Source organism: Eriocheir sinensis, unplaced genomic scaffold (assembly GCF_024679095.1).
Source record: "Eriocheir sinensis breed Jianghai 21 unplaced genomic scaffold, ASM2467909v1 Scaffold594, whole genome shotgun sequence".
Lineage (NCBI taxonomy): Eukaryota > Metazoa > Arthropoda > Malacostraca > Decapoda > Varunidae > Eriocheir > Eriocheir sinensis.
Genome location: NW_026111936.1, coordinates 168,703 through 192,080, shown reverse-complemented (window position 1 = coordinate 192,080; position 23,378 = coordinate 168,703). Strand labels below are relative to the sequence as shown.

The following is a 23,378-nucleotide window of genomic DNA, read 5'->3' as shown; positions in this document are numbered from 1 at the left end:
GTATTCTCTTTTATTCTGTTGTATTCTGTTGTATTATCTTTTATTCTGTTGTATTCTCTTTTATTCTGTTGTATTCTGTTGTATTCTCTTTTATTCTGTTGTATTCTGTTGTATTCTCTTTTATTCTGTTGTATTCTGTTGTATTATCTTTTATTCTGTTGTATTCTCTTTTATTCTGTTGTATTCTGTTGTATTCTCTTTTATTCTGTTGTATTCTGTTGTATTCTCTTTTATTCTGTTGTATTCTCTTTTATTCTGTTGTATTATCTTTTATTCTGTTGTATTATCTTTTATTCTGTTGTATTCTCTTTTATTCTGTTGTATTCTGTTGTATTCTCTTTTATTCTGTTGTATTCTGTTGTATTCTCTTTTATTCTGTTGTATTCTCTTTTATTCTGTTGTATTCTGTTGTATTATCTTTTATTCTGTTGTATTCTGTTGTATTCTGTTGTATTCTCTTTTATTCTGTTGTATTCTCTTTTATTCTGTTGTATTCTGTTGTATTCTGTTGTATTCTCTTTTATTCTGTTGTATTCTGTTGTATTCTCTTTTATTCTGTTGTATTCTGTTGTATTCTGTTGTATTCTCTTTTATTCTGTTGTATTCTGTTGTATTCTCTTTTATTCTGTTGTATTCTCTTTTATTCTGTTGTATTCTGTTGTATTATCTTTTATTCTGTTGTATTCTCTTTTATTCTGTTGTATTCTGTTGTATTCTTTTGTATTCTCTTTTATTCTGTTGTATTATCTTTTATTCTGTTGTATTCTGTTGTATTCTCTTTTATTCTGTTGTATTCTCTTTTATTCTGTTGTATTCTGTTGTATTCTCTTTTATTCTGTTGTATTATCTTTTATTCTGTTGTATTCTGTTGTATTCTCTTTTATTCTGTTGTATTCTGTTGTATTATCTTTTATTCTGTTGTATTCTGTTGTATTCTCTTTTATTCTGTTGTATTCTCTTTTATTCTGTTGTATTCTGTTGTATTCTCTTTTATTCTGTTGTATTCTGTTGTATTCTCTTTTATTCTGTTGTATTCTGTTGTATTCTGTTGTATTCTCTTTTATTCTGTTGTATTCTCTTTTATTCTGTTGTATTCTGTTGTATTCTCTTTTATTCTGTTGTATTATCTTTTATTCTGTTTTATTCTCTTTTATTCTGTTGTATTCTCTTTTATTCTGTTGTATTCTGTTGTATTATCTTTTAGTCTGTTGTATTCTGTTGTATTCTCTTTTATTCTGTTGTATTCTGTTGTATTATCTTTTATTCTGTTGTATTCTCTTTTATTCTGTTGTATTCTCTTTTATTCTGTTGTATTCTGTTGTATTCTCTTTTATTCTGTTGTATTCTGTTGTATTCTCTTTTATTCTGTTGTATTCTGTTGTATTCTCTTTTATTCTGTTGTATTCTCTTTTATTCTGTTGTATTCTGTTGTATTCTCTTTTATTCTGTTGTATTCTTTTGTATTCTCTTTTATTCTGTTGTATTATGTTGTATTCTCTTTTATTCTGTTGTATTCTGTTGTATTATCTTTTATTCTGTTGTATTCTCTTTTATTATGTTGTATTCTCTTTTATTCTGTTGTATTCTGTTGTATTATCTTTTATTCTGTTGTATTATCTTTTATTCTGTTGTATTCTCTTTTATTCTGTTGTATTCTGTTGTATTCTCTTTTATTCTGTTGTATTCTGTTGTATTATCTTTTATTCTGTTGTATTCTGTTGTATTATCTTTTATTCTGTTGTATTCTCTTTTATTCTGTTGTATTCTCTTTTATTCTGTTGTATTCTGTTGTATTCTCTTTTATTCTGTTGTATTCTGTTGTATTATCTTTTATTCTGTTGTATTCTGTTGTATTCTGTTGTATTCTCTTTTATTCTGTTGTATTCTGTTGTATTATCTTTTATTCTGTTGTATTCTGTTGTATTCTCTTTTATTCTGTTGTATTCTGTTGTATTCTGTTGTATTCTCTTTTATTCTGTTGTATTCTGTTGTATTCTCTTTTATTCTGTTGTATTCTCTTTTATTCTGTTGTATTCTGTTGTATTATCTTTTATTCTGTTGTATTCTCTTTTATTCTGTTGTATTCTGTTGTATTCTCTTTTATTCTGTTGTATTCTGTTGTATTCTCTTTTATTCTGTTGTATTCTGTTGTATTATCTTTTATTCTGTTGTATTCTCTTTTATTCTGTTGTATTCTGTTGTATTCTCTTTTATTCTGTTGTATTCTCTTTTATTCTGTTGTATTCTCTTTTATTCTGTTGTATTCTGTTGTATTATCTTTTATTCTGTTGTATTCTCTTTTATTCTGTTGTATTCTGTTGTATTCTCTTTTATTCTGTTGTATTCTGTTTTATTCTGTTGTATTCTGTTGTATTCTCTTTTATTCTGTTGTATTCTGTTGTATTCTCTTTTATTCTGTTGTATTCTCTTTTATTCTGTTGTATTCTGTTGTATTATCTTTTATTCTGTTGTATTCTGTTGTATTCTCTTTTATTCTGTTGTATTCTCTTTTATTCTGTTGTATTCTGTTGTATTCTCTTTTATTCTGTTGTATTCTGTTGTATTCTCTTTTATTCTGTTGTATTCTGTTGTATTCTCTTTTATTCTGTTGTATTCTGTTGTATTCTCTTTTATTCTGTTGTATTCTGTTGTATTCTCTTTTATTCTGTTGTATTCTGTTGTATTCTCTTTTATTCTGTTGTATTCTGTTGTATTCTGTTGTATTCTCTTTTATTCTGTTGTATTCTGTTGTATTCTCTTTTATTCTGTTGTATTCTGTTGTATTATCTTTTATTCTGTTGTATTCTGTTGTATTATCTTGTATTATCTTTTATTCTGTTGTATTCTCTTTTATTCTGTTGTATTCTCTTTTATTCTGTTGTATTCTGTTGTATTCTCTTTTATTCTGTTGTATTCTGTTGTATTATCTTTTATTCTGTTGTATTCTTTTATTCTGTTGTATTCTCTTTTATTCTGTTGTATTCTGTTGTATTCTCTTTTATTCTGTTGTATTCTGTTTTATTCTGTTGTATTCTGTTGTATTCTCTTTTATTCTATTGTATTATCTTTTATTCTGTTGTATTCTGTTGTATTCTCTTTTATTCTGTTGTATTCTCTTTTATTCTGTTGTATTCTGTTGTATTATCTTTTATTCTGTTGTATTCTGTTGTATTCTCTTTTATTCTGTTGTATTCTGTTGTATTCTGTTGTATTCTCTTTTATTCTGTTGTATTCTCTTTTATTCTGTTGTATTCTGTTGTATTCTCTTTTATTCTGTTGTATTCTGTTGTATTCTCTTTTATTCTGTTGTATTCTCTTTTATTCTGTTGTATTCTGTTGTATTCTCTTTTATTCTGTTGTATTCTCTTTTATTCTGTTGTATTCTGTTGTATTCTCTTTTATTCTGTTGTATTCTCTTTTATTCTGTTGTATTCTCTTTTATTCTGTTGTATTCTGTTGTATTATCTTTTATTCTGTTGTATTCTCTTTTATTCTGTTGTATTCTGTTGTATTCTCTTTTATTCTGTTGTATTCTGTTGTATTATCTTTTATTCTGTTGTATTCTCTTTTATTCTGTTGTATTCTCTTTTATTCTGTTGTATTCTGTTGTATTCTCTTTTATTCTGTTGTATTATCTTTTATTCTGTTGTATTCTGTTGTATTATCTTTTATTCTGTTGTATTCTCTTTTATTCTGTTGTATTCTCTTTTATTCTGTTGTATTCTGTTGTATTCTCTTTTATTCTGTTGTATTCTGTTGTATTATCTTTTATTCTGTTGTATTCTCTTTTATTCTGTTGTATTCTGTTGTATTATCTTTTATTCTGTTGTATTCTGTTGTATTCTCTTTTATTCTGTTGTATTCTGTTGTATTCTCTTTTATTCTGTTGTATTCTTGTGTATTCTCTTTTATTCTGTTGTATTCTCTTTTATTCTGTTGTATTCTGTTGTATTATCTTTTATTCTGTTGTATTCTCTTTTATTCTGTTGTATTCTGTTGTATTCTCTTTTATTCTGTTGTATTCTATTTTATTATGTTTTATTATTTTGTATTCTGTTGTATTCTCTTTTATTCTGTTGTATTATCTTGTATTCTGTTGTATTCTCTTTTATTCTGTTGTATTCTCTTTTATTCTGTTGTATTCTCTTTTATTCTGTTGTATTCTGTTGTATTATCTTTTATTCTGTTGTATTCTCTTTTATTCTGTTGTATTCTGTTGTATTCTCTTTTATTCTGTTGTATTCTGTTGTATTCTCTTTTATTCTGTTGTATTCTGTTGTATTCTCTTTTATTCTGTTGTATTCTGTTGTATTATCTTTTATTCTGTTGTATTCTGTTGTATTCTCTTTTATTCTGTTGTATTCTGTTGTATTCTGTTGTATTCTCTTTTATTCTGTTGTATTCTGTTGTATTCTCTTTTATTCTGTTGTATTCTGTTGTATTCTCTTTTATTCTGTTGTATTCTGTTGTATTCTCTTTTATTCTGTTGTATTCTCTTTTATTCTGTTGTATTCTGTTGTATTCTCTTTTATTCTGTTGTATTCTGTTGTATTCTCTTTTATTCTTTTGTATTCTGTTGTATTCTGTTGTATTCTCTTTTATTCTGTTGTATTCTGTTGTATTATCTTTTATTCTCTTTTATTCTGTTGTATTCTCTTTTATTCTGTTGTATTCTCTTTTATTCTGTTGTATTCTGTTGTATTATCTTTTATTCTGTTGTATTCTGTTGTATTCTCTTTTATTCTGTTGTATTCTGTTGTATTATCTTTTATTCTGTTGTATTCTTTTGTATTCTCTTTTATTCTGTTGTATTCTGTTGTATTCTGTTGTATTCTCTTTTATTCTGTTGTATTCTCTTTTATTCTGTTGTATTCTGTTGTATTCTCTTTTATTCTGTTGTATTCTGTTGTATTCTCTTTTATTCTGTTGTATTCTGTTGTATTCTCTTGTATTCTGTTGTATTCTGTTGTATTATGTTGTATTCTCTTTTATTCTGTTGTATTATCTTTTATTCTTTTGTATTCTGTTGTATTCTCTTTTATTCTGTTGTATTCTCTTTTATTCTGTTGTATTCTGTTGTATTATCTTTTATTCTGTTGTATTCTGTTGTATTCTATTTTATTATGTTGTATTCTCTTTTATTATATTTTATTCTGTTTTATTCTTTTATTCTATTTGTATTCTCTTTTATTCTGTTGTATTCTGTTGTATTATTCTGTTGTATTATCTTTTATTCTGTTGTATTCTGTTGTATTCTCTTTTATTCTGTTGTATTCTGTTGTATTATCTTTTATTCTGTTGTATTCTCTTTTATTCTGTTGTATTCTGTTGTATTCTCTTTTATTCTGTTGTATTCTGTTGTATTCTCTTTTATTCTGTTGTATTCTGTTGTATTCTCTTTTATTCTGTTGTATTCTGTTGTATTATCTTTTATTCTGTTGTATTCTCTTTTATTCTGTTGTATTCTCTTTTATTCTGTTGTATTCTGTTGTATTCTCTTTTATTCTGTTGTATTCTGTTGTATTCTCTTTTATTCTGTTGTATTCTGTTGTATTATCTTTTATTCTGTTGTATTCTGTTGTATTCTGTTGTATTCTCTTTTATTCTGTTGTATTCTGTTGTATTATCTTTTATTCTGTTGTATTCTGTTGTATTATCTTTTATTCTGTTGTATTCTCTTTTATTCTGTTGTATTCTCTTTTATTCTGTTGTATTCTGTTGTATTCTCTTTTATTCTGTTGTATTCTGTTGTATTATCTTTTATTCTGTTGTATTCTGTTGTATTCTCTTTTATTCTGTTGTATTATCTTTTATTCTGTTGTATTCTCTTTTATTCTGTTGTATTCTGTTGTATTCTCTTTTATTCTGTTGTATTCTGTTGTATTCTCTTTTATTCTGTTGTATTCTGTTGTATTATCTTTTATTCTGTTGTATTCTCTTTTATTCTGTTGTATTCTCTTTTATTCTGTTGTATTCTCTTTTATTCTGTTGTATTCTGTTGTATTCTCTTTTATTCTGTTGTATTCTGTTGTATTATCTTTTATTCTGTTGTATTCTCTTTTATTCTGTTGTATTCTCTTTTATTCTGTTGTATTCTCTTTTATTCTGTTGTATTCTGTTGTATTCTCTTTTATTCTGTTGTATTCTGTTGTATTCTCTTTTATTCTGTTGTATTCTCTTTTATTCTGTTGTATTCTGTTGTATTCTCTTTTATTCTGTTGTATTCTGTTGTATTCTCTTTTATTCTGTTGTATTCTCTTTTATTCTGTTGTATTCTCTTTTATTCTGTTGTATTCTGTTGTATTCTCTTTTATTCTGTTGTATTCTGTTGTATTATCTTTTATTCTGTTGTATTCTGTTGTATTCTCTTTTATTCTGTTGTATTCTGTTGTATTCTCTTTTATTCTGTTGTATTCTGTTGTATTCTGTTGTATTCTCTTTTATTCTGTTGTATTCTGTTGTATTCTCTTTTATTCTGTTGTATTCTCTTTTATTCTGTTGTATTCTGTTGTATTCTCTTTTATTCTGTTGTATTCTGTTGTATTCTCTTTTATTCTGTTGTATTCTGTTGTATTATCTTTTATTCTGTTGTATTCTGTTGTATTCTCTTTTATTCTTTTGTATTCTGTTGTATTCTCTTTTATTCTGTTGTATTCTGTTGTATTCTCTTTTATTCTGTTGTATTCTCTTTTATTCTGTTGTATTCTGTTGTATTATCTTTTATTCTGTTGTATTCTGTTGTATTCTCTTTTATTCTGTTGTATTCTGTTGTATTCTCTTTTATTCTGTTGTATTCTGTTGTATTATCTTTTATTCTGTTGTATTCTCTTTTATTCTGTTGTATTCTGTTGTATTCTCTTTTATTCTGTTGTATTCTGTTGTATTCTCTTTTATTCTGTTGTATTCTCTTTTATTATTTTGTATTCTGTTGTATTATCTTTTATTCTGTTGTATTCTGTTGTATTCTCTTTTATTCTGTTGTATTCTGTTGTATTCTCTTTTATTCTGTTGTATTCTGTTGTATTCTCTTTTATTCTGTTGTATTCTGTTGTATTCTCTTTTATTCTGTTGTATTCTGTTGTATTCTCTTTTATTCTGTTGTATTCTCTTTTATTCTGTTGTATTCTGTTGTATTCTGTTGTATTCTCTTTTATTCTGTTGTATTCTGTTGTATTCTCTTTTATTCTGTTGTATTCTGTTGTATTCTCTTTTATTCTGTTGTATTCTGTTGTATTCTCTTTTATTCTGTTGTATTCTGTTGTATTCTCTTTTATTCTGTTGTATTCTATTGTATTCTGTTGTATTCTCTTTTATTCTGTTGTATTCTGTTGTATTCTCTTTTATTCTTTTGTATTCTCTTTTATTCTGTTGTATTCTGTTGTATTCTCTTTTATTCTGTTGTATTCTGTTGTATTCTCTTTTATTCTGTTGTATTCTGTTGTATTCTCTTTTATTCTGTTGTATTCTGTTGTATTCTCTTTTATTCTGTTGTATTCTGTTGTATTCTCTTTTATTCTGTTGTATTCTGTTGTATTCTCTTTTATTCTGTTGTATTCTGTTGTATTCTCTTTTATTCTGTTGTATTCTGTTGTATTCTCTTTTATTCTGTTGTATTCTGTTGTATTCTCTTTTATTCTGTTGTATTCTGTTGTATTCTCTTTTATTCTGTTGTATTCTCTTTTATTCTGTTGTATTCTGTTGTATTCTCTTTTATTCTGTTGTATTCTGTTGTATTCTCTTTTATTCTTTTGTATTCTGTTGTATTCTCTTTTATTCTGTTGTATTCTGTTGTATTATCTTTTATTCTGTTGTATTCTCTTTTATTCTGTTGTATTCTGTTGTATTCTCTTTTATTCTGTTGTATTCTGTTGTATTCTCTTTTATTCTGTTGTATTCTCTTTTATTCTGTTGTATTCTCTTTTATTCTGTTGTATTCTGTTGTATTCTCTTTTATTCTGTTGTATTCTCTTTTATTCTGTTGTATTCTGTTGTATTCTCTTTTATTCTGTTGTGTTCTGTTGTATTCTCTTTTATTCTATTGTATTCTGTTGTATTCTCTTTTATTCTGTTGTATTCTGTTGTATTCTCTTTTATTCTGTTGTTTTCTGTTGTATTCTCTTTTATTCTGTTGTATTCTGTTGTATTCTCTTTTATTCTGTTGTATTCTGTTGTATTCTCTTTTATTCTGTTGTATTCTGTTGTATTCTCTTTTATTCTGTTGTATTCTGTTGTATTATCTTTTATTCTGTTGTATTCTCTTTTATTCTGTTGTATTCTGTTGTATAACTGATTTTTATGTTTTGGGGGGAATTTCACGCAAGGGAAGGGAAGGGAAAGGAAAGGAAAGGAAAATGAAGTTACAAAAAGAAGGAAAAAATAATATATGAAAATGTGAGCCTTCCTCTGTACCGTGAACCTAAAACACATATTTGACAAGGCTTTCCTAGGAGTTTTAGGCATTTCCAGGGCAGTTTATGACCCTGGTGGTAGTGTGCCCCTTCCTCTGTACCATGACCCAACGAAAACATATATTTGACAGTTCTTTCATAGGAGTTTGTCATTTCTTGGGGTAGTTTAATGACCCTGGTGTTAGTGTGACCTTTCCTCTGTACCATGACCCTAAGAAAACATATTTGACATGGCTTTCCTAGGAGTTGTGGGCATTTCCAGGGGTAGTTTTATGACCCTGATGGTAGTGTGACCCTTCCTCTGTACCGTGAACCTAATAACACATATTTGACAAGGCTTTCATAGGAGTTGTGGGCATTTCCTGGGATAGTTGAATGACCCTGGTGGTAGTCTGACCCTTCCTCTGTACCATGACCCTAAGAAAACATATATTTGACAAGGCTTTCATAGGAGTTGTGGGCATTTTCTGGGGTAGTTTAATGACCCTGGTGGTAGTGTGACCCTTCCCCTGTACCATAATGCTACAGAAGCACTCATTAGAACCAAATTGATCTCTTTTTTTAGCCTTTGCAAGTAGTTAATGTTAGAGTCGGAAACATCTGACAATCCCATCTTCTTACAGGCCAAGCAGTGCAGAGGAGAAGGAGGAGGAAGAAGAAGAGGAGGATGTGAGTTCTATACATAAAGGCAGATCAATATATAGAAGCTTATGGAGTAGAGGAAATATGTCATTCTATGTATTAAAGAGGATAAGAGGGAGGAGAAGGTTAACTTGTAAATATAGGCAGAAGTTTATGTGCCAAGGAAAATATTTAAATGATTTGTATTATGCATGTATTGAAATGTTATGAACTTGGATGTTTGTATGTATATGGCTATGGGATTTACTTACAAGGTCTGTGGTGTTTTTTTTACTTATAAGGTTGTACTTAGGATTTTACTTATAAGTTCTGTGGCTGTGGGTACCTCCTACAAACCCTTTCTACTATGGCTATTAATTAACAAAATCCTCTTTCTTTCAGCTTGTGTACTGGCTCAGAAAGTAGTGAAAGGGTGCATGTTATCTATGAAGGCTATATCAATAAGTATGGAAGTGTGTTATGGCTATTAACAACAATCTCTTTCTTTCAGCATGTGTACGGGGTTAGATAGTGACTTGGCATGTATTGAAATGTCATGCACTGAGAGTATTTACGTAAAGGGCCGGGGCTATTTCTTATAAGGTACTACGCATGATTTTACATATACAGCCTTTAGTGTTTCTTTAGGTTAAGGTATTTCCTATCCCAGTACGTATAAGCAACCTGGGTATGGATTTATGTGTGAGTTACTGAGTTGCATGTATACTAAAATGTGTATTTGGGATTTTCATCTTCTGTGTTTTATATATATAGCCTAAGAATGGTGTTTTGTTGGGAAAGAATGTTATGCACTGGGGTTATTTATATACAAAGTCTGTGGTTATTTCTTCATAAGGTATTTCCTATCCCAGTACGTATAAGGAACTTGGTATGGATTTAAATGTGCGTGTTACTGAGTTGCATGTGTATGTGCATTCAATGTATTGGGGTATATATTGTGTATTGGGGGTATTTATTTCAAGGTTAAAGTACTGAATGGAGGGGAATTTATGTAGGGGAAAGGTCTGTAGTGGGGGTGTCGTAACTAACAACCTCTCCTGCAACAACTCCTACTGGTGCTTGTGTATAGATTTAATTATGTATTGGAGATATGTATTTGAAGGTTAAGATACTGGATGGAAGGGTATTTATGTTGGGGTAATATGATAATGTCTGTAGGGATTTGTCTTAACTTAACAACCCCTTCTGCAATAGCTACTACTACTACTACTGGTGCTGTCCATAACTTACAACACTTCCGTACTTGGAGTATTAACAAAACCTTTTAATTTCAGCTACCAAGGACAACCTCTGCTGCTCCGGGTATCAACTCCTGCACTCCTGGGACTGGCATAACATCTGCATGCCCTTGTAACAACTCACTCTGCTTCTGCTATTCATAACACCCCGTTCTGCGTCTGCTGTCGTAACAGGGCATGGCTTCTGTATACTAACTCCTGCTCGCATAACCCGCATGGATTTACACTTCTCTCTCTGCTTCTGGCTTTCGTACCTATCAACACATTCTGCGCCTTCCTTCGTAACTAATCCCACGGCTTCTCTGCATGACAACTCCAGCTGCTTATGGCAAAATTTCGCATAACAGCTACTCCTGCTTACGTATGACAATTCTCTCTGGCTTCCATAACAGCACGTATGGCTTTTGCATGTGAACGCATTTCATTTCTGCTGCACACTAACCCACACTGCTGGTATGAGTATCCTAACGACCTAACCCATTCTGTAAGCTGCCGCCCAGTGCTTCAGGTGACCCCTAACAAGCCTGTCGGATCGGCGTCTAGCGAGGGAGGTTCCGTCAGGTTCCGTTCCCTGCTAGAGCTGTCTCCCTTCACCTTAAAAAAAATAGTTTGACATAATTTGAGAGCAGCAGTACAGGCCAGGTATCAGAGAGGGGTTCAGGCCTATATGGGGACACCTCTGTTAGGCTTGTACCTCAATAAATAACTAGAAAAAAGTTGGAAAGTGTTAAACAATGACCATACGTAACCTAGTCATGTGTGAATCCTGACTATGGAGGGAGATTATCCTCAAACACGTACGGTTATATATATATACATGTCTTTTACCCACCCATGCGTGCAGTACGGGTGGTGAACTCTGACCTCTATGAAATAAATATACGTAACAGGAAAAAAATAAATTGGTTTAAAATATATTTCCCTCATCCATATTCGGCAGCAGATATGTACAGGTTGAAAAAACGGGTTGATATCTGATGTTTGACCCCACAGTTGACCGTTTGTCCCTGCGTCTGGGATCGCTACGTCAACATCTTCGGCCGACGTCTCCACCTTAGGGTTGAGTGTCCGTCTCTGCGTCTTTGTGTACCTGCGTTAAAATCTTCACCACCATGTGACGTTGAGTCTGGCGGGCGTTGTTTTGGAATCTCGAGACGGCAATTTCCCACGGCTGTTAAGGGTATGGGTCAGGCTGTCATGGGTGGCTGTTACGTAAGCCTCGTCACGGTGTCAAGGCTCGTAAAACCACCCTTGGAAATACTAGCAACACAGCGTATATGGAAAGCCTTCAAGTGATGTAGTGACTCGTGGAAATATTTGCAACCTAACATATTTCGCCCGGTGGTGGTGGTGGTAGGGATCATGTTTCTTAATGGTCCCTCTAAGCGAGAAAAATGAGAAAAAATCATCACTCACACAAACCATTTCATAATATATATCAAAGCATTTGTGATCACATTATGCATCATCTATTTTGGGGGGGTTATATCATGGCACAAATTTGGCCTGTCATTGCTACACGGGAAAGCCACAAATTTGGCCCGTCGCTGCTACCGTTTTAAAAAGCATTACTAAGCACATCAGACGCACAGTTGTATGTCTGTTTATTGAGGGGACTGTTTGGGTCTTGTATTTTCTGTTGTATATTTCCAAGGCCAAAAAGGTCAGTAATTGGGTTCTCAATGATGTTTTTTTAGGTTGATGGTACAGAGGAAGGGTCATAAAAGCACCCTTGTCTGTAACTCCCCTGAAAGCCTTGTCAATTTTTTATTTTATTTATTATTTTTTTTTTACGTCATGGCCTATTGCTCCGGTAAGCTTCTTCCCAGTGGATCCTGATGGTCGGCCCAAGGCTTCTTCCCGGTGGGGCCTGATGGTCGGCCCAGCCCATTCTGGTGCAGGCAAGTGTTTATAGTGGTGCCATCTTGCATTGGCTCATGCTGCCCTCCCGGAGCTCATCTTTAATCCTAGAATCTAGAGTCCGAGTTGATAGGTGGTCTTCTGGACAGCATGTGGGTAGTTTTAACCCGGTAGCAGCGGGGATCATGTTTCTTAATGGTCCCTCTAAGCGAGAAAAATGGGAAAAAATCATCACTCACACAAACCATTTCATAATAATATATATCAGCATTTGTGATAAGTTTATGTATCATCTATTTTGGGGGGTTCAAATCATGGCACAAATTTAGCCCATCGCTGCTACACGGTAAAGCCACAAATTTGGTTCCTTCCCTCCCATCGTAAGTCTCTCCTCCTCCTCCCTGCCCCAAAACCTTAATAGTGTATTATCCTTACCTGTGTTAGGATAATAGGCTACTGGTGTGATAAACTAAATCTCATTATAACCTTTCTCCTCTTCTGTTCAAAGCTAAAAACCTAATCTTTTTACCTCTTCCTATAGCTCAAGCCCATCCATAGGGGGGGGGATTGAGGTCTAGCACTGTCTTGGATAAAAATGTGAGAGGATTATCCCAGCTTAGCTCAGGCCCTTGGAAACCACTTATAGGGAAATACATGTAAGGTTGTGTCTACAGGTCAGCTAGTATTCCTCCTGTCTCATAATGCTTATAGTTTTTGCCTTCAACACTGATTTGATAACAAGGTGCCAATGCTCAGGTGAGGGAAAGTGCATGTGTGTGGGTGGGTCGGACAGAGAGCTTTACTATATGAAAAGGCTTCGTACACTCAGAATTTGCCATGTTTAACCCTTGAAAGCTTAGTTCTGGCTAGATACCAAAGCTCTAAAGCATCACATTGAGCAAGGGTTGATGTAGGAGAATCAATTACCTCTCCATACAGTATTTAAAGAGGGAATTTGACCCTTTGAAAAGGCCTCGTACACTCAGAATTTGCCATGTTTAACCCTTGAAAGCTTAGTTCTGGCTAGATACCAAAGCTTTAAAGCATCACATTGAGCAAGGGTTTGTGTAGGAGAATTAATTACTTCCCCATACAGTATTTAAAGAGACTGACTATTTGGAAAGGCTTCGTACACTTAGAATTTGCCATGTTTAACCCTTGAAAGCTTAGTTCTGGCTTGATATCAAATTCTAAAGCATCACATTGAGCAAGGGTTGATGAAGGAGAATCAATTACTTCCCCATACAGTATTTAAAGAGACTGACTATTTGAAAAGGCTTCGTACACTCAGAATTTGCCATGTTTAACCCTTGAAAGCTTAGTTCTGGCTAGATACCAAAGCTCTAAAGCATCACATTGAGCAAGGGTTGATGTAGGAGAATCAACTACTTCCCCATACAGTATTTAAAGAGACTGACTACTTGGAAAGGTCTTGTACACTCAGAATTTGCCATGTTTAACCCTTGAAAGCTTAGTTCTGGCTAGATATCAAGCTCTAAAGCATCACATTGAGCAAGGGTTTGTGTAGGAGAATTAATTACATCCCCACTCAGTATTTAAAGTGACTGACTATTTGAAAAGACCTTGTACTCTCAGAATTTGCCATGTTTAACCCTTGAAAGCTTAGTTCTGGCTAGATATCAAGCTTTAAAGCATCACATTGAGCAAGGGTTGATGTAGGAGAATCAATTACTTCCCCATACAGTATTTAAAGAGACTGACTATTTGGAAAGGTCCTGTACACTCAGAATTTGCCATGTTTAACCCTTGAAAGCTTAGTTCTGGCTAGATACCAAAGCTCTAAAGCATCACATTGAGCAAGGGTTGATGAAGGAGAATCAATTACCTCTCCATACAGTATTTAAAGGGGGAATTTGACCTTTTGGAAAGGCCTCGTACACTCAGAATTTGCCATTTTTAATACTTGAAGGCTTAGCACTAATATATTTACAAGCTCTTAGGCATCACATTGAGCGAGGGAATTATCTCGAGGGGCAAAGAAGTTCATAGGAGAATTAATTACCTCCTCAAACAACATATAAGAAGGGATTTGACTATTTAAAAAGGCCTTAAACATAGAATTTGCCATGTCTTTACAGTTGAAGGTCCAACGCTGCTTTTAGTCAAAGTTCTCAAGCTTAAAAAATAACACGCTTGATGTAAAGGAATGCATTATCTCCCCCAAACTATTTAAAGAGAGATTTTGAGTGCTTGAAAAGGCCTCAGACTCATAGAATTTGCCACGTCCTTACAGTTGAAGCGCCATCGCTGCTTTTAGTCAAAATCAATTAAAAATAACAGAGGATTGATGTAGAAGAATGATTTACCTGCCCAAACAGTATGTACCCAGCCCCCTCAAGTCCCCAGTCTCAGCTCCTAATTACCTTTATTCTGGGGGTCAAAGACATTATAAATAAGTGTTTTCCATTCCCATGTCAGCCCTAAGACCCTCAGGCCCCCAGTAATTGGTCACCTAACCTAACCTAGCAAGTGTGTTAGCATAATACTGGCGGTAACATTTTAATTAACTTTTCCAATGAGCAAAAAGAATTAATATGGAACTATGAATCAAATATCCCCAGCAATTAAGTCTCCACTTTGTTATGTAACATTAGTAAGGGTTCCAGTATATGTTAGATAATTACTAGCATTGTCAAGAACAGTTTTAATAGCCTTGCCAAGGGTTGGCCGAGAAAACAATATTATAACAAGCACTGAACTAATTCTTGAGTAATTGGACTGAGAAAGGCTTGATGGTACTCTATTTTTGCTATATTATAAAAAGTCTATAAGCGATGCCTTGGAAAGCTACCATAAGCAAGGGTTGGTCTAGATTATTGATGTCCAAGCTATTAATTATATGTATTTTCTCTTACCTGAAGCCCCCTAGCTCAAGCCCCAGACCCTCGATCAGCCTCTTCCAGACCCCCCCAGTAGCTACCTTATTTTCTGGGGGGATCAAAACCATTAATTATGTGTTAGTTTTGATAATTACTTGACATTAAGTGTCTTACCATGGTCAGTGTCAGCATTTGTGAAGCCTTAATTATCATGAGCATAGTTTTATATCAAGCACCAACTCTTGGGTAAGACTTTGAGAAGGTCTTAATGTACTCAATCTTTGGCATATAAAAACAAGTCTAGCAATGCCTTAGGAAGATACCATGAGCAAGGGGTGAGTTAGGAAACGGATATACCTATCCTCAATACTGCATAAACAATGGATCGAGGGCTTGTTCAGTATATATATCAGGCACAATTGTCCATCTTTTGAGTTAGTTTATCAAAGACATATCACAATCTTCTACCATGAGCAAGGGATGAGTTAGCAGCTTGACATATATTCCTTAATACTGCAAAGATAATGGATGAGTTAGCAGCTTGACATATATTCCTTAATACTACATAGACAATGGATCGAGGTCTTGTTCAGTATATATATCAGGCACAATTGTCCATCTTTTGAGTTAGTTTATCAAAGACATATCACAATCTTCTACCATGAGCAAGGGATGAGTTAGCAGCTTGATATATATTCCTTAATACTGCAAAAATAATGGAAAGAGGGCTTGTTCAATATATATTATCACTCATATAGGTTACAATTGTCCATCTTTTGAGTTAGTTTATCAAAGACATTACTGTATCTTGTACCATGAGCAAGGTCCTTAGGGTGACTTATAGGAGATAGTTATACATTCCTATGTGTTTCATAGAGGAAAGGAAGAGATCTAGAATGATATATATTCTAAGGGTTCTTCATCTCTTATAGTTTATTAGTTCAGCAGTGAAAATCAGTTTTATGCTGAGTGCTGAGTATCAACACGTACCTCAAGTCAGCATGCATTTGTGTTATAAGGTCAATAAACTCATGGCCCATAATCAGTCAGCATTTATGAGTCGGCATTTAAAGTCAGCATCTCTCTCTCTCTCTCTCTCTCTCTCTCTCTCTCTCTCTCTCTTCCCAGCACGGCTTAATATGATATCAGCCCTTATTGACGTTGCCGTTAAGTACAACATTAAATATCATGCATGCAGGGGACGAGAAAGCTGAAAAAAAAAAAATATGACGAGGCGGAAGAATTATATATGGCGAGCGATCGAGTCTATTGGCGGGGGTGTTGCCATTCTGAGAGAAAAAAACTTGTTATTTTCTCGTAAGTTTATATATTAGAGAATTTCATCCATCCCTGTGTCTCGGTATGCTAGGTCAGGTCAAGTCATGCAATAAACATGTTCTGTACGAGTGTGATGACTCCGGAAACGATATATCAGTAGTGTACGCGCTGAGGTGACCGATCAGCTGATTGGGTAAGCGGAGATTTAAACATTACGTCATAGCTACCGGAGCTGTGTGGATTTAAATTTACATAGATTTACATAGAAAATCAGACCACACAGACCCCATGGTCCAGACATAGGTAGTCTGTCCTTAAACCTAAGTGATTCTACGTTAATCCGATGGCTCCAGAACGTTGCATTTCTATATAGTTAATATTGAGTTGAGGGAAATACACGGCCGAGCTTGTTTTTCAAGGAGTCAGACGTAACACTGGACCACTGAAGGAAGGCAGGAAACTTATTTAGGGTGACCAGACGTTCCCGTTTTCAGTGACCTGTCCCCGGTTTTCACTGTGACTCAAAGATAAAAAAAGAACACGAAAATGTTGAGCAAACTCTACGTATATATAGTTGTGGACCTCGGCGCAGTGTATATAGCTAAGGAACTCCCTTCTCCTTTATTTTTTTACTTGCAACAATAAACTATCAATCAATCAACCAAATAGGGTGAGAGACTTTTGAATGCTGCTCCATGAATGGTACTAAGCCCGGCAGTGTCCCCGTTTTGGTTTTTCAGTGACAAAAACGCTACATTTGGAAGTTTTTAAGCCTCGGATCCACCGAAAATGTCCCCGGATTTTGTCTCAGAAAGGTCACCTTAATTAAGCTTAGTCCATCCTCGCACTACAACGTTGATGAAGAAAAAATTGGTCCAGTCTACTACTACTACTACTACTACTACGAGAAAGAAATAGACAAGAGAGAGAGAGAGAGAGAGAGAGAGAGAGAGAGAGAGAGAGAGAGAGAGGAGGAGAAAATTATTAATATTTTGACCTTCCCCGCTCTGTCTCGCTTCTCATATCCTTCTGCACACTTTTGTACACTTTTCCACACTTACCCACGTCACCCTGCACACTTAAACACGTTATTATGCCCCGAGTTCAAGTGTTCTGAAGACTTTACTGATGCAAACTTTCCCTTCGGGTATCGTTTTCTTCTTTCGTTAATACTTAATAGCATACCCTGATCTTATTCGTCTCCCCTTATCCGTTATTTTGAGCGTGTTTTTACCAGTGAACTTGCTCTATTTATCCGTCGTCAAGTTCTAAGGTTGTCGTGTATTAAAGTTCCAACACTATGATGACGTCACGGCCTCCATTTTCCCTGTCGTCTGTGAAGGCTGCCGAGACAGCGCTGTATTTTTCTTGTTTTTTTAGGTTATTATAAAGTGCCCGGAAGCGCCATGCTGTGGGAAGGTAGGTGGATCCTTTGCCCTTATTTTAGTGTGCAGGGACAGGAAATCAGGGCGTGGAAATAGGGGAAAATTGGAAAATCTGTTTCATGTGATGGTGGTGGTGGTGGTGATGGCGGCGGTGATGGTGGTGGTGGTGACGGCGGTGGTGGCGACAGGTGTTGGTGGTGATGGTGTTGGTGGTGGTGACGGCGGTGGTGATGACGGCGGTGATGGTGGTGGTGGTGATGACGGCGGTGGTGATGGTGGTGGTGGTGATGGTGGTGGTGGTGGTGGTGATGACGGCGGTGGTGATGGTGGTGGTGGTGATGACGGCAGTGGTGATGACGGCGGTGGTGATGACGGCAGTGGTGACAGGTGTTTGTGGTGATGAAGGCGGTGGTGACAGGTGTTGGTGGTGATGGCGGCGGTGGTGACAGGTGTTGGTGGTGATGACAGCGGTGGTGACAGGTGTTGGTGGTGATGACGGCGGTGGTGATGGCAGTGATGGTGGTGATGGTGATGGCAGTGTTGATGGTGGTGGTGGTGATGATGGTGTTAGACCCTCAGCAGTGATTGGGGTCAGCCGCCATGTCCACTCCACCAATTCCACCTCCATTGACATCGGCAGCGGCAGTGATAGGCTAGAGTATTTCTGTTATCATTAAGGGATTATTGAAGAAAGGGTAGCCTAATTATTTTGACATTTATCCCTAACTATTTGGGTGTTATTCCAGAAATCAGATGTGGTTAGGTTAGATTAATTCATCTTTTTACTCATCTTTTCCGTTATTTTGAGCGCTTTTTACCATTTAACGTTCTATTTACTCAATGGTTAGGTTAGATTTGGTCAGGTTGCCTTGGTAAAAATGGGGCAGGCTTTGCACAGCTCCATTGTCACTGGTAGTTGGTGGGTGTATTTCTGGAGTTTTACCTGTGATATGAAGGTGATAACTCTCACTATATATAGATGTTAATTTTTTCCATATATGTATCATTAGCTTTAATGGGGACTGGATGGCCCCATACTTCTGCCTGCTAAATTTTCGGCTGGCCCCGGCCCGTGATTTTTATTTATTTATTTATTATAATATTGAATTGCATACGTACTTTTTTCAAACGAACATTATCCCTTACAAACATTTGCTTACAAAAAATTGCATACGAATTTTATGCATGCGAACTATTTCCATACGTACTGTGGTCCTAGAATCATTATAAAGAGCGGAGCAATTCTTGTCTAAACCCTGTAATAGAATAAGTCTTTGTAGGTCACAGGAGGCCATAGATAAGGGAGGTTAGGTTCTCAGGTAATATTTCCTTTGTCTTGTTTCCCTGTTAGCTTTGAGGGTCAGGGTGGACCACTGGCCGCCACCTCCTCCTTGCCCTCATGCTAAACCTTTACTACTGTTCCTATAGGTAATGCTCTCTCTCTCTCTCTCTCTCTCTCTCTCTCTCTCTCTCTCTCTCTCTCTCTCTCTCATAAAAATAAACATTAAAATTCATGAAGGAATTTATTATTCCCAAAAAGACTCAGTGTTTATACAGTTCTCATTCCTAACTTAATTTGCAGACATAAGAAGAAGGAGGAAGAACAAGAGGAGGAGGAGGACGAGTATGAAGGTGTCACACAGGAATCAAATGGTGAGTGTTGTTAACTTTATAACTATTTTCCTTGTTCATCTTCTTGCACCAATTTTCTTCCTGCAATTGTTCCTTTTGTGCAAAATTCTCGGTCTTTTTTATTTCCATTTCCAGCTCTCAGTCTTCTCTCCTTCCTGTTAGTTCCTGCCACACAGCTGCCCTCGGTACAATGTCAGGTCACAGTGGGGCAGAGTTGTCATATGAAAAGGGACTCTGCCATCAAGCGTGACATGATGTGGGAGCGGTTGTACAGAATAGTGAAGTCCCTGCCATATATAGGGTGGTCCTAATCATGACTGGGTTCAAAGAGAGAGTGGGTTGGTTTGGAGTCAGTTGGTGGTCAGACCCTGGTGGCAAGGTGGCTCTTAGGGTCGTATTATGAGACATTTCGCCGCCCAAGAACACATATTTGACAAGGCTTTCGTAGGAGTTGTGGGCATTTCCTGGGGTAGTTTTATGACCCTGGTGGTAGTGTGACCCTTCCTCTGTACCATGAAGCTAAAGAAACACACATTTGTCAAGACTTTCATAGGAGTTTGGGGCATCTCCTTGGGTAGTTTTATGACCCTGGAGGTAGTGTGACCCTTCCTCTGTACCATGAACCTAAAGAAACACACATTTGTCAAGACTTTCATAGGAGTTTGGGGCATCTCCTTGGGTAGTTTATGACCCTGGTGGTAGTGTGACCTTCCTCTGTACCATGAAGCTAAAGAAACACACATTTGTCAAGACTTCGAGCTTGTATGGGGTGGTACACAGGTGCCTTGAATGGACTCGCCCTAAAAACACTAGTAGGAAAAGCACCTCATGAAAGTGACACACAACTATATGGAAGTCTCAGGAGCACACACACACACACACACACACACACACACTGTGTATATCTGTGTCTCTGTGGGGGTGTGAGAGTGTATGTGTGTGTGTGTGTGTGTGTTTGGGAATATCATACTCTATTTCTTCCCATCCCATCCCTTCCCATTCCTTCCTTTCCATCCCTTCCCTTCCTATCCCTTCCCTTCCCTTCCATCCCTTCCCTTCCTAACCTTTCTCTTCCCTTCCTTCCCTTCCTCCCTCCCTCCCTCCCTTCCCTAACCCTCTCTTCCCTTCCCATCCCATCCTCTCTTCCCTTCCCATCCCTTCTCTTCCCTTCCCATCCTTCTCATCCCTTCCCATCCCTTACCCTCCCATCCCTTACCTTCCCGTCCCATCCCATCCAATCCTTTCCATCCCTTCCCTTCCTTTCCCAACCCTTCCCTTTCCATCCCTTCCTTTTCCTTCCCATTCCTTCCCTACCCTTCCCTTCCCATCCCTTCTCTTCCCTTCCCATCCCTTCTCTTCCCTTCCCATCCTTCTCTTCCCTTCCCATCCCATACATTCCCATCCCATCCCATACCATCACATCCCAACCCAACCAATCCATTCCTTCCCATCCTTCCATTCCCATCCTTCCCTTCCCTTCCATTCCCATCCCTTCCTGTCCCTTCTCTTCCATTCCATTCCATTCCCATCTATTCCATCATATTCAATAAATCTTTAACAGCTGGAAAAGTTCCGTCAGATTGGAAACTTGCAAATGTCACACCAATTTTCAAAAAGGGGGACAAGTCTCATCCAGGAAACTATCGACCAATTAGCCTGATATCGATTGTTTGTAAGTTAATGGAGACTATCATTCGCGACAATATGGTGAAATTTTTCGAAGAAAATAATATGATAAATAATTCGCAACATGGCTTCCGTAGTAAACGTTCGTGTTTAACTAACTTACTTGATTTTTTCATTATTATATTTTTAGGTGTTCGATGAAAGCAGATCAGTAGATATCATATATCTGGATTTTCAAAGGCATTTGATAAGGTCCCCACCAACGATTGCTCAGCAAACTATTGGCGCACGGTATCTCGGGTAACATTCACAATTGGCTTGTGGACTGGCTCTCTGAGCGGAAACAGAGAGTAGTTCTAAATGGTGTTACATCTAACTGGCTCGACGTCAGAAGCGGCATACCTCAAGGATCAGTGCTTGGCCCCATGCTCTGCTTAATTTATGTTAATGATATCGATGATGGGCTCACTTGCAAAGTATCAAAATTTGCTGATGACACAAAAATTGCTAGTAAAGTAACTGCGACACTCGACGAAGAAGCATAACAATCAGATTGAGATCGACTTGCACGTTGGGCCAGTCAATGGCAAATTCGAAGGATAAAGTTCGTTTGCCATAAGTACGTAGAGTATAAAGTTCGTCATGTCAAAAGTTCGTAATGGGAAAAAATCGTAAAGGAAAAAAATCGTAAGCTTAAATGTTCGTCGTGCAAATGTTCGGTAGAAAGACGTTCGTACACGTAAAAGTTTGTATGGAAAACGTTCGTATGCAAATGTTCGTACGCAACTGTTCGTACGCAAATATCCGTCAGAGATAAAGTTCGTATGGAATAGAAAAAAACTTTGTATGGCAATAATTCGTATGGTAAAGTTCGTTTGATTCTAGGACCAAAGTACGCATGGAAATAGTTTGTACAGAGAGAGAGAGAGAGAGAGAGAGAGAAATGTGTGTGTGTGTGTGTGCATTTTTTTAACATAACTGGGGGACCAAAAGGTCTCCCCGTGGTGAAAAACTGGTCCAGTAAGAAACTTTTTAAGGTACTGGGCGACAAGATCTTTAGTCTTGAAATAATTCCTGGAGGCAGTGGCTCATCTTGTCAGTGTGTATTATTTTGTGTTAATGAGGGCGGTGGCGGCAGAGTGCAAAGTTATGATGTTGGTTGTTGGTAGCGGAGGTGATGGTGGTTGTCAGCAGGGTCGGCTCTTAGCGACACCCCCATTTTTCACGGGTTTCGGACAAAAATTCGTATAGAAAAGCTTCGTGTCGCAAGTATCCATAGCAACTCAGGGCCGCTTTCACAGTCGTTTTGTTTGTTTTGATCGTTACCAATGATCGCCGCTTTAGAATTTCCACTCAAAACTGGCCGATGGGGAAGTGGCGGCTGCGGGGTTAGCCCAGCCCCGCACCTTACCACACACTCTCAACACCTTGCTTCCTCTGCAGCCGCCACTACCCCATAGGCCAGTTTCACATGGAAAACTATAGCGTCGATCGGCGCCGTAGGTAACGATCAAAACAAACAAACGACTGTGAAAGCGGCCCTTATTGCCATACAAACATGCTCACAAACTTTTTCCGTCCGTACTACTTTACACACAAGAATTTTATCCCTGACGAACATTTGCGTACGGATAATTGCACAGGAGGTTTTTTTCTATACGAACTTTGTCGTTACGAATATTTTACATACGTACTTTATACCATACGAATATCTGCATACGAACTTTAGCGAACGAACTTTTACTTAAGTATTTTTGTCAGATGAACTTAATCCCTGATGCAAATTTGCGTACAAACTTTTTGCTTACGAACAATTTCATACAAAACTTTTCCATACGAACTTTTGTCGTTACGAATAATTTACATACATACTTTATACCATACGAACTTCAGCGTACGTACTTTATTCAGACGAACTTTATCCCTTACAAACATTTGCTTACAAACAATTGTGTATGAACTTTATGCATGCGAACTATTGTTGTGTTGAATTTAGACAGTGAAGAGAATTTATTATTTCCAAAAGCATGTTAATGTTTATACAGCCTATTAATCCCTCACTTGATCTGCAGATACTGCCAGAAGAAGAAGAGGAGGAGGAAGAGGATACAGAGGAATCAGTTGGTGAGTGTCAATAATAATTCTTTCCTGTTTCTCCTCCTCCCTTTATCGTTATACTACCTCCTCTTAATTACATCTGTTCTCTGCCTAATCCTACCTTCATTCTCTGATCCCCTTCCTCTTCCTCCTCTCCTTTCCACAGTTGTTTCTTCTCTCCGTCTGTTGGTTCCTCCCATGGAGGTATAATGGCTGCTGGAGTCCACATCACCGGAATCTCAGCTTCCATTAATTATGTGGAGCAATATATTAGCCACACACTCTCAACCCCTCTCGCTTCCTCTGCAGCCGCCACCACCCCATAGGCCAGTTTCACATGGAAAACTATAGCATCGATCGGCGCCATTGGTA

General features: G+C 36.1%; 1 protein-coding gene and 1 long non-coding RNA gene across 12 annotated transcripts in view; both read left to right on the top strand.

The window, feature by feature from the left end:
- LOC126993269 (uncharacterized) overlaps positions 1-23,378 on the top strand; it is a 61,880-nt gene that overhangs the window by 4,630 nt on the left and 33,872 nt on the right. For 10 of the 11 annotated variants that reach the window (XR_007747575.1, XR_007747577.1, XM_050852229.1 and 7 more), the window contains one exon: positions 22,982-23,033. Coding sequence is in view for 8 of the 11 variants with exons in the window: in XM_050852229.1 (XP_050708186.1) it covers positions 22,982-23,033 (52 nt within the window). In the remaining 3 variants the exon portion in view is untranslated. Of the gene's footprint in view, positions 1-9,031; positions 9,078-10,324; positions 11,191-22,981; positions 23,034-23,378 lie in introns of those variants that run through there. The other variant, XR_007747576.1, reaches the window with a different exon arrangement.
- LOC126993273 (uncharacterized) lies at positions 16,733-19,132 on the top strand. The gene is made up of 2 exons (XR_007747580.1): positions 16,733-17,685; positions 19,003-19,132. It is a non-coding gene; the product is annotated as an uncharacterized LOC126993273 (long non-coding RNA).